Raw genomic sequence first — 15,197 nt, 5'->3', positions numbered from 1 at the left:
AATAAAACTACTGATGTTACTGATTGTGAAGGATGACGGTAACATATAACCTTCAAGCTTGTCACTTCGTAGTTGTATCCTAAATAGAGATCGATTTAATGCTAGTTCATCTATTTATTAATTGCCATCTCAATACTTGAATCTGAAAAGTTGAGATTTTACTTTTTGCTGATCTTACCTTTTATTGATCTTATCAAGCAGTTATAATTTTGGGGTTTCGGAATTTGAGCTCTAACCCCTTTATCAGTAACCAGTTTCCTTCAAGAGGTATTAAATAATGAATTATTTGGTTGTAAGTACTTAGTATATTTAAGTTAAATAATTGAGGTACCTCATTTAAACGTTATTATCTCAAAATTCTCACCCAATTTTTACCATGCAAACATTCTCATTTAACTTCATAAATGTTACCTCTTATTTATGAGTAGATTTATTAAATCTATTTTACTTTAACTTGTGTTCCTGAGACATTGATTCAAAACTAGTTCCTGGCCTTTTGATTTTATCCATAATATGGGTCGGTTAGTGCCGTTTTCACATGTAATTATTGTCACTGGTAAGTAATAGTATTTTGTGACAAACTTAACTGTGAAATAACAAAAATTAAACTTGCTAGAGTGCAAGGTGATAGCGTTGAATGGAACCAATTGTGTTATATGATCTGTGACTAGAGGCAAGGGTGACTGGGTATACATATTTACAAGAATCTTGGTTCTAGTACTGCCTACTATAGTTATATACACTGAGTGCCAAAATTCATAGGAAGACATTGAATGTGATGTTAATAACGAGTTGCTCCTCCACGAGCCCTCAAAACGGCAGCAATACGGTGAGCAATCAATTCTACAACGTGCTGGAATAGTTCTAAAGGGATCTGGGCCCACGCATCTTGCACTGCTACCTACAATTGGTCGCGTGTAGTTGATGCGGGGTTCATGGAGCGGACACCAGCATCGTAATCATCCCATAAATGTTCTATTGGATTAAGATCGAAGGATCTGGATGGCGAATCCATACTCGTAACTTCACTGGAGTGCTCCTCCAACCACCTGCGTACCACCACAGAGCGGTAACATGGCGCATTGCCCTGTTGAAACATGGCTTCTCCATCAGGGTACTCTAAGGCCAGAAAGGGATGCAGATGGTCTGAAAGTATGTGCACATAACCTGCACCTGTCAGCACTCCCAGCAGGCGGACAGTGGGTCCTAATTGCGACCATGAGAACGCCGTCGAGACCAGAACTGAGCTACGTCTCACCTGGACATAACCTTGTTGACACGCAGGATCCATAGCTTCATGGGGCATACGCCACGCTCTCACGCGCCCATGAGATCGATACAAATGGAACCTGGATTCATAGGACCATACCACACGCCACCACTACGCCATGGCCCATTACCGATGTTCACAGGCCTATGCACGTCGTTGAGCTCTGTGTCGAGGTGTCAGCAAAGGGTCACGAGTCGGTCGTCGGCTGGTGAATCATATGCGGTGCAGTTACCTCTTTACAGTCCTGGTAGAAATGGGTACCTGACTCCCAACATTCAACCGGGCGATAATCTGACTCACAGTAGCCCGTCGAGCACCCATCATGGTTCTGCGGAGCCGACGTGATCTCCATTCGTTAAACACATCTCATTCACAGTAGCCAGTCGAGCACCCAGCATGGTTCTGCGGAGCCGACGTGATGTCCATTCGTTAAACACATCTCATTCACAGTAGCCAGTCGAGCACCCAGCATGGTTCTGCGGAGCCGACGTGATCTCCATTCGTTAAACACACGTGCTATTCCCGTGTGACGGTTTACGCGATATTGAAGATCCACCCTCGACACTAGTAACCTCGGAAACCCGAATTCACGTATAATCTCTGTAATGCTATGACCCATGATGATTCTGTTGTGTAGGTAAGAGGCAAGGAATCAGATGACAGAGTGAGGGAGAGTGCAGTGACGAAGCTTACAAATTAGGACAGGTTGCCAAACGGAGTCGAAAGCTTTATTAAAATCAAAGGTAATGGGAACGCTGGGGCGGGATAAGATGACATTATCGGGAATAAGCTGGGTGAGGCGGAGCAGCTGGTGTAAAGTGTAAAGTTTGGGACGTAAAAACAACATTGGGAGGGTGGTAGGATTTGGTGGGACTTCAGGTAGGGGATGAATACGACGAGTTGTGACCTTGTCATGGATTTTGGCAAGAATGGTTATAAGACAAATAGGGCGGTATGAGTCTGGATCGGACAGGTCTTTTCTAGGTTTAGGGAAGAGGAGCACGATGATCGTATCCAACTGGTGGGATACAAACCGGAGGTGAGGATGAATGTATATAAGGTGACTAGTAATAAAAGGAATTCAGGTGGGGCTTGACGGATGTATCGATAGGGGATACGATCGGGGCCTGGAACGACGTCTTAGGTTCGGATAAGGCATCTGTGATGGCGGTGAATTTTATTGGGGTGTTTAGGGCGTGGGATGTGAGGGAATGGTTTGAGAATGGTTGTAACTAGGGCGATGATAAACAATTGCAATTTACACGTTATTGTATGATGTGGACAGAATTGTCTACTTTGAGAACGTGTTTCCTGAAGTTATAATTAACGTATTAACTGACTGAGGAGCAACTTCATAGTTTTCTTAATATACTGTCTGCTCTGTGTGCTCACCCAAATGTTTAAGCAGACGACGCCACTGTCTGAACTACACCAAGAGTTGTAGGCCAACAATGCCCTGCGACGTAAGTGACTGAGTCTCTACGGATACCTTTTATGAATGGACGACAATAGGCTTAACAGGATGATCTTATCACTGATCAAAAGTAATAAGACTGGAAGCTTTTGGCTTAATGAACTACAAAAAAAAGACCTGGATTCCGCTGGGATTTCTGACCAGGATGTCCTAGTCCGCTCCAAATTCTGTGATATGGATAATTCTTGGTCCCAACCGCCTAAAAATACGAAGACCTTACAGGAGGAAAACGAAAAGTTATTAGCCGGGCTCAAGAGATGTTGGAAACGAAAGCAAACTTCCAAAGAGAACTAAGCGATCCCTAGTATAAATAAAACTATGGTAAGGGTTGTCAAACTAAGACACTAGAATGCAATAGTCAGACCGTCAATCCTCGACGCAGCAGAGTGCCTATCTCTAACGAGGAAGACCCCACTAAGAGCCCTCGAATTACAATAAAGGATGTTCCTGAGAAAGATAGTAGGACCAAGGGATCCTCTCATACGGCAAGCGATGATACAAACCAAACCGTAAACTCTACCAAAACCAAGAAATCTTTACAGATGTCATCAGAAGAAGACGGCTGGCTGGCTATCTACGGACACCTGCATAGAATGGACTCCGAAAGGCTGCCCTGTATGATCTACAAAGTAGCCAGCAAAGGTAAAGCCAGTGGATCCCTATGGATCCAGCAGATAGAGAAAGATCTCGGAGAACTTAATATTATTTTATAATGCCATACTAATGAACAGAAGTAAATACCGTTCAACTAAACTGTCAAAAGCAGACCTTTCCTAACATCCCTTACAGAAGCGAACCACAATGATACCAGGAAATGGTTACAGGAACTTGAGATGGAGTTCAGAAAGAAAATGAAGGATTACTGCGCCAACAGAAAAGGTAAAGGTACAGATGTATTGCAGGTTAGAGCAAGCCTTCGCCTGCAATTATTGGAGTGATCATTTAATGACAAGTTTAATGACTCAAATTATTCAAAGTTGGCTGAACTTACAGCAGCAAAACCCACCACCAAGAACACTAGAAGCGGCAATCATTCACAACAACACAACTAAAGCACAAGCACCGTAGTCCTCAGGCAGTGCAAACGAAGTTTAAAAAATAAAGGTATGTTACAGTGAAGTACATTACTATAGCACACAATATACCGATTATTTTTTTCTCGAATAATTTATGCACCCGTATTTTAAGTTTCTTTTTCCAAAAAATCTAAAAATACTAAGATAAATACGGTATTTTCAAAATAAAAGTACTTCTCGAAAAAATGCAACGTCTTCAGGTGTGCTTTGTTCGCCAGGTGTGGGCCACTCCATTACTAACCAGGCAGCCACTTTTCTTAACGTAAGTACAGTGAATATTTACTTACCTCTGCTTTAAGAGTCCCATACAGCGACAATATATCGTCTGGAGTGCTGATTTTCAGGCCGGTCTTATCGGAGAGTTCCTGAAACAGTTCAGTACTACCTCCCATATCTTCAATAATACACTGAATTTCAGAGCTGTTCCTTACGTACTCCAGTTCCATGTAGTACTTAGGGCACGGTATTCGCACCAGAAGCAACTAAAAGAGAAAGGAAAATTAAATTAGTGTTTGAAAAGAGTGTATTGTGGAATAATCACTTGTTTTCAGGATTCGAGGTTCGAAGTTGGGAGAACAAGATTTGTTGTGGAAATAAGCAGAACAATGAAGCTTGGGAGTGTATGGAATAGAATTGTACCAATTAAGGATAAATATTTAATACAAGCTGTTTGTTATTGGTAAGGTCCGACTCCTTGACTGAATGAAGAGCGTTGAGGCCTTCGGTTCAGAGGGTCCCGTGTTCGATACCCGACTGGGTCGTGGATTTTAATCGCGTCTGATTAATTCTTCTGTCCCGTGGACTGGGTGTTTTTATTTGTACCAACACTTTCCTCTTCATATTCAGACAACACACTATATTACCAGCCACCACAGAAACACGCAATAGTAATTACATCCCACCGGATAGGGTTGGTGTGAGAAAAGGCATCCGGTCGTAAAACAGGGCCAAATCCACATAAGTGACACAGATCGCACCGGTGACCCCACAGACGTGGGAAAAGCGGTGGAAGAAGAAGAAGTATGTTAATGGTAAGCAAGGAAGTTCAGACAAATGGCAAAAAGAAGAAACGAAAATCGAAGACAGGTAACAAAAAGGACCTAGGACGTAGGGAAGGTTTTCGTTCCCCTCCCCGAGAGGGGGGGGCAGGCCACGTAGAAGGTAACGCCTTCTCTCTGTCCGGGAGACAAAAAGGAAACTTCTGCTACGTACGTGTATCCAAATTATACCGACAAAAATATCAGGGATGCTCTTCGTGTTATATAAAGAACGATGGCGCAATCGGGTTGACAGAAAAAAAGTTTTTCTTTTTGAGAAAATGAGGTTACGTTGTTACATCTGGGCCGCGATTCAAATTGACGAACGCGCCATAGCCCACTTTTGGTAGGCCAATGAAGAAATGGGTGATTTGCACCTAACCTACGGCGCAGTGAATGACAACGGAAGAGAAGCCGCAATTGATTTCTGGCGTCCGGCACCCTAATCACCGACCCTCGTGTCCATTGGCAGAGTACTGGGTAAAGGAGGGCGAAAGAATACCCTCACCTGCAAGTAGTGCGTACATTTCAGCATCGGTTTAGCGTAAATACTTGTATTTGGGCCGGCATTGTTGGTGACTATTTACTTGGGTCGTATGTCCTTCCTCCTCGCCTGAACGGTGAGGAATGGTAACGATTCTCGGTAGAATAACTGCCTGGATTATTGGAAGATGTTCCTCTGGGTATTCGGCAGCGAATGTGGCTCTGACCCGCATTTCTCTTAACCGTGTCACGCATCCAGGGAGGTGGATAGCCGTGGTGGGCCTTAGCACCATGTAAGTTATTAGGAACGTTCTGCCATCTGTTGAGTATATTCAGAAGCTGGGGGAGGTCAGAAGATCACAGTATCAATCAGAGAGTAGTATTCTTCCATAATCAAAGGAAGTTAGATATGCACTAACATTTCTAAGGATAAAAATCACATATAACCGAATATTAATGAAAGTGTTAGTTGCTTAGCAACCTGCTAAGTACAGAGTGTATTGCGTGTTAGGGCAAGCCTTCACCTGCAATTATTGGAGTGATTATTTAATGATTTTATTTTATGGTTACTCAAAGCTGAACTTAGAGACTTATCAGTGTCTCGTGATTCACCGGAAGGTGATTCCTGAGACAATAAAACAAAAATGCAGCAAATTGGTCCAGTAGAACGAACGGACGGATTTGTCAAAGCTGTTTTTAGTATACTCTTTTAAAGTATAAACTAGTGAACCCTTGCTGCTCCAGAGTATGCCTTATAAATAGGTCAGATACCTCATCATGATATGCCTGCCACAGTCCTATTGTTTTACCTGCCCTTTTCAATAGCTTAATGAACATTTAATACCGGTAATATAGTTTATAATACTTCTTTCTATACAATATTCTCTGCGCTTCGACCATTCGGCTGTATCTGGATATTAACATTTTCGAACGACCTTGCCCGAGACAGTGCAACATAGAATATTGGCCGTGCCTGGATACTGGTTCGGGTAAGTAGACACCCACTTTTTCAAGAGTTTGTCTCTGAGCTTTATTAATCGCAATGGTCATAGAGAAGGCTAGTGGACTTGATGCCTTCCTGTCTACGTGCGCATCCTGTTTTCTCTTAGCAGAATGCAAGTTATTAGGAACGTTCTGCCACCTGTTGAGTGTATTCAGAAGCTGGGGAAGTTCAGAGAATCAAAAAGTAACTATCAGAGAGTAGCATTCTTCTATAATCAGAAGAAGTGTATATTATCTGGCTTCACAGGCTGCATGCAATGACAGTACTAAGGATGGAAATCACATATTAAATCAGAACAGTAATGCAAATGTTAGTCGCTTAGCAACCTGCTAAGTACAGAATGTATTGCGGGTTAGGGTAAGCCTTCGCCTGCAATTAATGGAGTGATCATTTAATGATTTGATTTTATGGTTACTCAAAGTTGGCTGAACTTAGAGACCTATCAATGTCTTATTGTTCACCGGAAGGTAACTCCGGAGAGAATAGAACAGAAATGAAGCCAATCGGTCCAGTAGAACGGACGGGAGGATTCGTCAAAGCTGTTTTAGTAAACTCTTTTATATATAAATAATTGTTAGAAGATTAATTTAATGCACGTATCAAATAAATGAATTGCAGTAAGAGTATACCCTCCCCCTATTTTCAGGTGATCCGGAACAATGGGATGGAAGTATTCTCTTTCTATTGTATTCTATTAAAATTTGTAGTTAGGCTTCTTACTCATTAAAATCTAAGACCTCGAGCAAGCAACGCGCAAATAAACAGCTACTCACTCATTTCTCAAACTGGGTGGATTAATTTCAGAATAAAAATATATTTATTTAAAGTTAATTACAAGTCCGACCAGAGGTGCCTTTGGCTGTAGATAACTGCCATTTAATTCAAATGTATCGATTAATATACAAAATCGAACAAAAAGAATATATAAGAGAGCGTAAGATACATTTTCCTCTCTGAGAATAAAAAATAAGATTAAAAACTAAACATCTAGGAGATTGCAATATTACTTTTACCATTTCATAAACTTAGGAACACCGAGCTCGATAGGTGCATTCGCTTAAGTGCGGCCAGTATCCAGTATTCGGGAGATAGTAGGTTCCAACCCCACTGTCGGCAGCCCTGAAAATGGTTTTCCGTGGTTTCCCATTTTCACACCAGGCAAATGCTGGGGCTGTACCTTACTTAAGGCCACAGCCGCTTCCTTCCCACTCCTAGCCCTTCCCTGTCCCATCGTCGCCATAAGACCTATCTGTGTCGGTGCGACGTAAAGCAACTAGTAAAAATAACATAGGAAGAGAAGACATAAAGAGAAACCTAGGATACATTTCAATGCCGAGGATGAATTAAGAATAAAACTGAATATCTAAAATGTATCTAGGAGATTATATTTCCTACTATTTAATTAATTTGGTGAGCATTCACTTACATGGCTTAATAAGTGGAGAGGTAGCGATATTTAAGACATGTATTCTGGGTTTCGACACCACTTTGCTGTATTTCGTATAGTTTAATAATAATGATATTATTTGTTTTACGTCCCACTAACTACTCTTTTACGGTTTTCGGAGACGCCGAGGTGCCGGAATTTAGTCCCGCAGGAGTTCTTTTACGTGCCAGCAAATCTACCGACACGAGGCTGGCGTATTTGAGCACCTTCAAATACCACCAGACTGAACCAGGATCGAACCTGCCAAGTTGGGGTCAGAAGGCCAGCGCCTTAATCGTCTGAGCCACTCAGCCCGGCGTTTCGTATAGTTTAATGTCATTGTATAATTGAGAGGCAGTGACAATGAACCACGTACTGCACTTTACCGTACGATGCTGTGGAACCTGAAGGGTGTTAGCTGTAAACTTATTGTCCCGATCATGCACTTGACTCATCTGAACAAAGGACTTGGTCAAATATGAGGGAGCATTAGATTTTTAAATTCTTAGCAGTAAGCAAGCAGCTGAGTATGATCGTCTATCCCTGAGTTTCGACCACTTTGCGGCTTTGTAGTAAAATGTTGCATGACAGTCTTTACGAATATTGGAGGCAAAACACACACACTGGCATTGTGAACTCGCTGGAGTTTGGTATTACTGTATATTTCTCTGAGATGTCGCTGTAAATTACAGCGCCATAATCTAAAATACGATATACTATAGCTTGGATCAACATCTTTCTCATCGAAAGAGGATGATACGGCAAGTTTCGTCGAAACTGATGCAATATACTAGATTAACAGAACCACTTACCCTGTCTTCATTTAGAGGTATACTTTTTATCGAAGTTGGTTGCCAGCGGAGTTCAGGGTTCCATTCTTGTTCAGCGCTAGGAGGCCACATGCCCGCCATCTCCAGCTGAGCTGACATGATGGTTCTATCAACGCCTGTCGTTAGGACCTCAATCAGATCAGGCGAGTAAATTTCTCCCAAGAACTTATCGTACCGTTTACGCAAATATTCACCTTGTTTGAACTGGGACATTTTTCCTTCCTGAAAAGAAAGAAAACAGAAGTTCTATTATTATCAGCCTCACACAACTAATATTGATAATAATGTGATAATTATGAGTGCCAACGCCTTTTCTGGAAACCCAGAGCGGCTTCAAACCCGGCAGAGGTAGTCGGATTTTTGAAGGGCAGAAAAAATTGCAATCGATACTCCATGTCGTAGAATGTCGGAATGTAAAAGATTTCCGGTGACACATTTCATGTTTACCCGAAAAAAATCATTAAAAGTCAGCCATAAACGCCCGAGAGAGAGACTTAATTTACTCTGCCATCTAGTGGGCCTAAAGTGAAACGGAACGTCAAAACTGACGACAGACAGCCAGATAGCGCCATATTAAAATGCCTGCACACGGTAGCTGAGGCCATGTTGTATGTATGTTGGGTATTCAGCCCGAAGGCTGGTTTGATCCTCTGTAACTCTGCTAACAGCTGTCATAAATAGCCCTAGGCATCACTGAAGAGGCGTACTAGGGAAATGAGGAGTGAGGTAGTTTCCCGTTGCTTTCCTCACCGAGCCAGCCGTTGCTATTACATAATCAGTCTGCCAAGCCCACTGCAATGCATGCACCAACCGACCCTATGAGCGATATTTTCACACCATTCATAACAGGGACTGGTTGCATAAGGAATGGTATTACTAGCATCAGTCATACCTCAGTCACTTTCATTTGTCAAAGCCAAGGATGCGACTGAGACAGGTCAATGAAAGTAACAAATTTGATATAGCCCATACCATAAGACATAGTGCACTGTAAACACTACATCTCGCAAGCAAATGCATGATGAGGCCATGCGATTATGGTTGTTTTTTTTTTTTTTTTTTTTTTACAGTTTGCTTTACGTCGCACCGACACAGGTAGGTCTTATGGTGACGATGGGATAGGAAAGGGCTAGGAGTGGGAAGGAAGCAGCCGTGGCCTTAATTAAGGTACAGCCCCAGAATTCTCCTGGTGTGGAAATGGGAAACCACGGAAAACCATCTTCAGGGATGCCGACCGTGAGATTCAAACCCACTATCTCCCGGATGCAAGCTCACAGCCGCATGGTCCTAACCGCACGGCCAACTCACCCAATATATTGTAAATTAGTACTCATTTATATACATGAAGTGGTTAAGTGTAAAGAAAGTGCCAAGAGCACTAAATTCACCACAATGAAGTTGCTTTGATAGTAAAGACTGTTGTGATTGAAATGGACATAGTGGTGGATGTATAGCAATGCACACACTGTGCCTTCATCACTACCTGGTCACTCCCTTCCGCTCCTTTTCAGTACTGGAGTGGCCTTCAAAACTACCCCTTCACTACCTCCCCTCCTTTTAAGTACTAGAGTGGGGCGCTGTGGCTGTTTATGTCGGGACACCATTTCTGTGCATGCGTGTACATCACATTCGTCATTTTGTTACCGTGAGCACAAACGAAGATTGGTTTACTACTGGAAATACAGTTAGCCGAGTAAGAAGCAGCTCAACCTGGGTTCACGTCCTGCGATTCTGAGTCTGACCCTGAGACTTGTTGACAGTCATCGAGAAGCACAGACTGACGGGTATCTTCAGAAGCAGACTGGTAAGCAACCTATGTTACTGTCGTATTTGTGGAATTGCTTGCTGCTGTTATTGAGTGTAGGGATAGGACAGATGCTTTGGTATATCAAATGAGGTGCTACCTTAGCATTTCCCTGTAATATGGCGGAAACCACATAGAATTACCACAAAGACAACGGCCGATGTAGGCGTCCGGATTTGAACTCCAGGCCTCCCAATAATAGAAGGAAAAATGTTCAGTAGTTTTCCAGTTCAACAAATCAGCTGTTCCATGATACACAATTCCTACCACTACTAAAATGTTGTCATTCCTCCCCTCAGGGAGCAGGCGGGCCTCTTAGCCGGTGACGCCGTCTCTCAGGCCGGGAGATTTGTTACGGTGAAGGAGATCCTCGGAGAAGGTGAGGGGGTTGGTGACTGTGGCCCATACTAGGAACTGTCCCGGCATTCGCCTTAATGCAGGAGAATGAAAAACCACGGAAAACCATTGTCAGGACATTCGACGGTTGGGGACAGCCGTGAGGTCCAACCCCCTCCCGTCTCCCGAATGCAGAGGCATAGAGCCACAGTAGACCCGTGGCCACCGCTTCTCCGCTCGGTTGGCCGGTCAGAGTGCACAGCTGTTGGACCACGGACCAGCCGTGGCCAATTATGGGCTGAGAACCTCTCTGCATCTACCGAGAACTATTCCTAATGAACTTCAGAATAATATATTTCTCAACTGCAAAACGTTAATAGGAGATTTATGTAACGATGTAGGACTCGAAAGCGCAACTTACAATTTATGGTATCTGAGGAGTAATTATCAATGCCTCAGCTGCCTTCACAGCTGAAATAATATTTACAATGTAAAGACTGTAATTAAGAGCACACCATTGTAGGAACGTGTGGTGAAATTTGTTTGCTTGAGTGCTCAAGCTGAAAGACAGGGGAATGGGCTAGAATTGACAACATTTTTCCGGTAAGGGAAGCTATGAGCTTGCATACGGGAGATAGTGGGTTCGAACCCCACTGTCGGCAGCCCTGAAGATGGTTTTCCGTCGTTTCCCATTTTCACACCTGGCAAATGCTGGGGTTGTACTTAACTAAGGCCACGGCCACTTCCTTCCCATTCCTAGGCCTTTCCCATCCCATCGTCGCCATAAGACCTATCTGTGTCGGCGCGACGTAAATCAAATAGAAAAAATCTTTGGTTTAGTCGTTGGTTTGCCTTGGGTATTTCCAGGTGCTCCGACTCATCTGACTCAAACTATTACTGGAAAAATAGGATTAACAATTTGTTTTGAAAAATACTAGCATAATGGCAATAGATGCCCTTTTAATAAGCAGTGTTCTGATATGGGGGAATGAAATAAAAAATGTAAATCAATTTAAATAACTTTGAGAATGTATAACATACAACTTAAATGAAAAAAATGTCTTGGACAGAGAGAACGAATAAATTATCCAGAGCTCAAAATGTAACCAGAAATATATTCAACAAGAAATGTTTGTCAATAAGTACAAAACTGAAATATCATAAGTCTGTAGTCCAACCTGAAATAACTTATGAAAGTGAAAAATTATTTAAATTAGGGCAAAAATCAAAATTAAAAAATAGAAAGAAGAATAGTAAGAACATGCATTTATAAGAAGTACCAAAAAGAAGGTGAATGGCGGATCATCCCAAATGCAGCAGTATGTCAGGAAATAGAACCTATAACGGATTTCATAAGAAAGAAGAGAATCATTCTTTGGTAATCTATTGAGAACACCTCAAGACAGGTTAATACGCAGGATTTTGGAGAAGCTTTGGAAAAAAAAAAAACCTGTTTGGATAAAAGAATTAAAAGAACACATGAAAGTACTGTATTAGACATAACACTGGAGGATTTAAAGATTTTTTTTTTTTTGCTATTGGCTTTACGTCGCACCGACACAGATATATCGTATGGCGACGATGGGACAGGAAAGGGCTAGGAGTGGGAAGGAAGCGGCCGTGGCCTTAATTAAGGTACAGCCCCAGCATTTGCCTGGTGTGAAAATGGGAAACCACGGAAAACCATCTTCAGGGCTGCCGACAGTGAGATTCGAACCTACTATCTCCCGAATACTGGATACTGGCCGCACTTAAGCGACTGCAGCTATCGAGCTCGGTAGGATTTAAAGAATAAATCAAAGTAAATAAATTGAAGAACGGTAAAATTAGATTCCTACCAAAAATTGATAAAAGAGAAGCAACTAAAAGGGTATTTTCAGAAGAACGACAACGAAGATCATATATAATGCAGAAATACTTGAAGAACTGAAAGTAAAAACCATAAAACATCATAAAAGATCAGACCGAAATAGACTACAGTGGTTCAATGCGGCCGTAAAAACGGAATAATAATAATAATAATAATAATAATAATAATAATAATAATAATAATAATAATAAGAGCCTCCGTGACTCAGGTGGCAGCGCACCGGCCTCTCACCGCTGGTTTCCGTGGTTCAAATTCCGGTTACTCCATGTGGAATGTGTGTTGAACAAAGTGGAGGTGGGACAGGCTCTTCTCCGAGTGTTCCGGTTTTCTCTGTCATCTTTCATTCTAACAACACTCACCACCATCATTTCGTTTGTCAATCATTAACCATTGCCCCAGAGGAGTGCCACAGACTTCGGCAGCCGCCACAATTCCTGTCCTCGCCGTTAGATTCATTCCATCCTAACCCAGTCGAAAGGCTGTGAATTTTCAATAATAATAATAATAATAATAATAATAATAATAATAATAATAATAATAATAATAATAATAATAATAATATCTTCTGAAAAACTGCATATATGGACTCAGAGAAAACAGATCTCACAGGCAGAATCGAAACCAAATTTGGGGAAATCCACCGTGTTCATAAATTCCAGTACCTGGGAGAAATCCTCACCCCGGATGGAAATGAGAAAGAAGCTGAAAGGTAGGATCGTCGGCGGAAGCAGAGTATGTCTCGGCCCATAAGTGACCACGGCTGATCCGTGCTCCGACAGCTCTGCACTCCGATCGGCCAACCGACCAAAGGAGGGGTGGCTCTACGCCTCTGTATTCGGGAGAAGGAGAGGTGCTGGTTCTCACCGTCTGCTGTACTGAAAATGCTTTTCCGTGTTTTTTTTTTTCATTCTCCTGGACTAAAGTGAATGGCAGGACAGTTCCTAGTATAAGCTACGACCGCCAAACCTCTCACTTTCTCCAATACAAATTTCCAGGCCTGAGAGACGGCGTCACCGTCTAGGAGGCCCGCCTCCCCCTTCAGGGGAAATGGCTTTCAGGGTGTGTATTAAAACTTAAAAATCCATATCCATCCAAGCAAAATTAAAACATTTTTGTATGGTGGTTAGAGCGCAGTGTCTATATGCGGCGGCAACCATGATGAGAGTAACGGACCCAGTCATTGAAGAAAAGGGAATAATCTTAGGTCCAAGGAAGTCACTAGATTTACAACCCGTGTTCCGATTGAGACCTAATCTAGAACTTTATAAAAGGTTGAGAAGATAACAACTACTATGAAGAAAAGAAGACTATTTTATGGGCACATTAAGAGGATGAATCCAAAGAGATTGTCACACAGGATACTTAGTCTACAAGAAAAGTGGAAGGCACAATCTTCATGGCTGAGGAGGTTCACAAGAACTTGGAAGAAGTGGTGATCCAATAGGAAGATATACTGGAAAGAACAAGCTGTAGGATGCACCGGAGAATACTTCAAATCACGCAATATCTCGGTTGAGGAGCAGCAAAGGAGAAGTCAAAGACTTAAGACCACCTCGAAGGGGTGCAAAGAAAGAGGAATAAGTTTGAGAGATAGAAGACCTGGTGGATTGTGTAAACATGGTCCATAGTTCGCTCTAACGAAATAAATAAATAAATAAATAAATAAATAAATAAATAAATAAATAAATAAATAAATAAATAAATAAATAAATAAATAAATAAATAAATAAAAATATATATATTATTTTTATTATTATTAGTCCACCTCTGGGATGTAGTGGTTAGTGTGATTAGGTGCCACCCCAGAGGACCGGGTTCAATTTCCAGCTCTGCCACGAAATTCGAAAAGTGGTACGAGGGCTAGAACGGTATCCGCTCAGCCTAGGGAGGTCAACTGAGTAGAGGGGGTGTTCGATTCCCTCCTCAGCCATCCTCGAAGATTTTTTCCGTGGTTTCCCACTTCTCCTCCAGGCAAATGCCGGGATGGTACCTAACTTAAGGCCACGGCCGCTTCCTTTCCTCTTTCTTGTCTATACTTCCCATCCCCTACCAAGGCTCCTGTTCAGCATAGCAGGTGAGGCCGCCTGGGTGAGGTACTGGTCATCCTTCCCAGCTGTATCCCAGACCCAAAGTCTCACACTCCAGGACAATGCCCTTGACGCGACATAGGAGGGATCCCTCGCTGAGTCCGAGGGAAAGACCGGCCCTGGAGGATAAACGTATTAAGAAAGATTATTATTATTATTATTATTATTATTATTATTATTATTATTATTATTATTATTATTATTATTATTATTATTATTATTATTATTATTATAGAGAAAGTTGACAAATGTAAGTACTTAGGTGAAATAATTAAAATGTATGGACTACAGAAGGAAACCATAAAAACAAGAACGGAAGAAATGGAAGTAGCGTACAAACTGTCAAGGATACTTATAACAAGAAGAATCTTCCACATAAAGTTACAATTAAGACATTACAATACAGTAACAAAGTCAGAAAGTATCTATGCCACGGAAAGTATGTTCGCCATAAAATCAGGAGAAATGGAGGAGATAAAGGAAAGGAGAGTTTAATTGTTT

General features: G+C 41.9%; 1 protein-coding gene across 1 annotated transcript in view; it reads right to left on the bottom strand.

The window, feature by feature from the left end:
• LOC136867448 (venom acid phosphatase Acph-1) overlaps positions 1-15,197 on the bottom strand; it is a 171,744-nt gene that overhangs the window by 27,128 nt on the left and 129,419 nt on the right. The window contains exons 3-4 of the mRNA XM_067144655.2: positions 8,582-8,821; positions 4,108-4,302 (exon numbers count right to left, since the gene is read on the bottom strand). Coding sequence (XP_067000756.2) covers positions 4,108-4,302; positions 8,582-8,821 — 435 coding nt within the window. The remainder of the gene's footprint in view (positions 1-4,107; positions 4,303-8,581; positions 8,822-15,197) is intronic.

This window comes from Anabrus simplex, chromosome 3, assembly GCF_040414725.1.
Source record: "Anabrus simplex isolate iqAnaSimp1 chromosome 3, ASM4041472v1, whole genome shotgun sequence".
Classification (NCBI taxonomy): Eukaryota; Metazoa; Arthropoda; class Insecta; order Orthoptera; family Tettigoniidae; genus Anabrus; species Anabrus simplex.
Note: the sequence above shows the minus strand (reverse complement) of the source record. Positions and strands in the feature narration are given on the sequence as shown.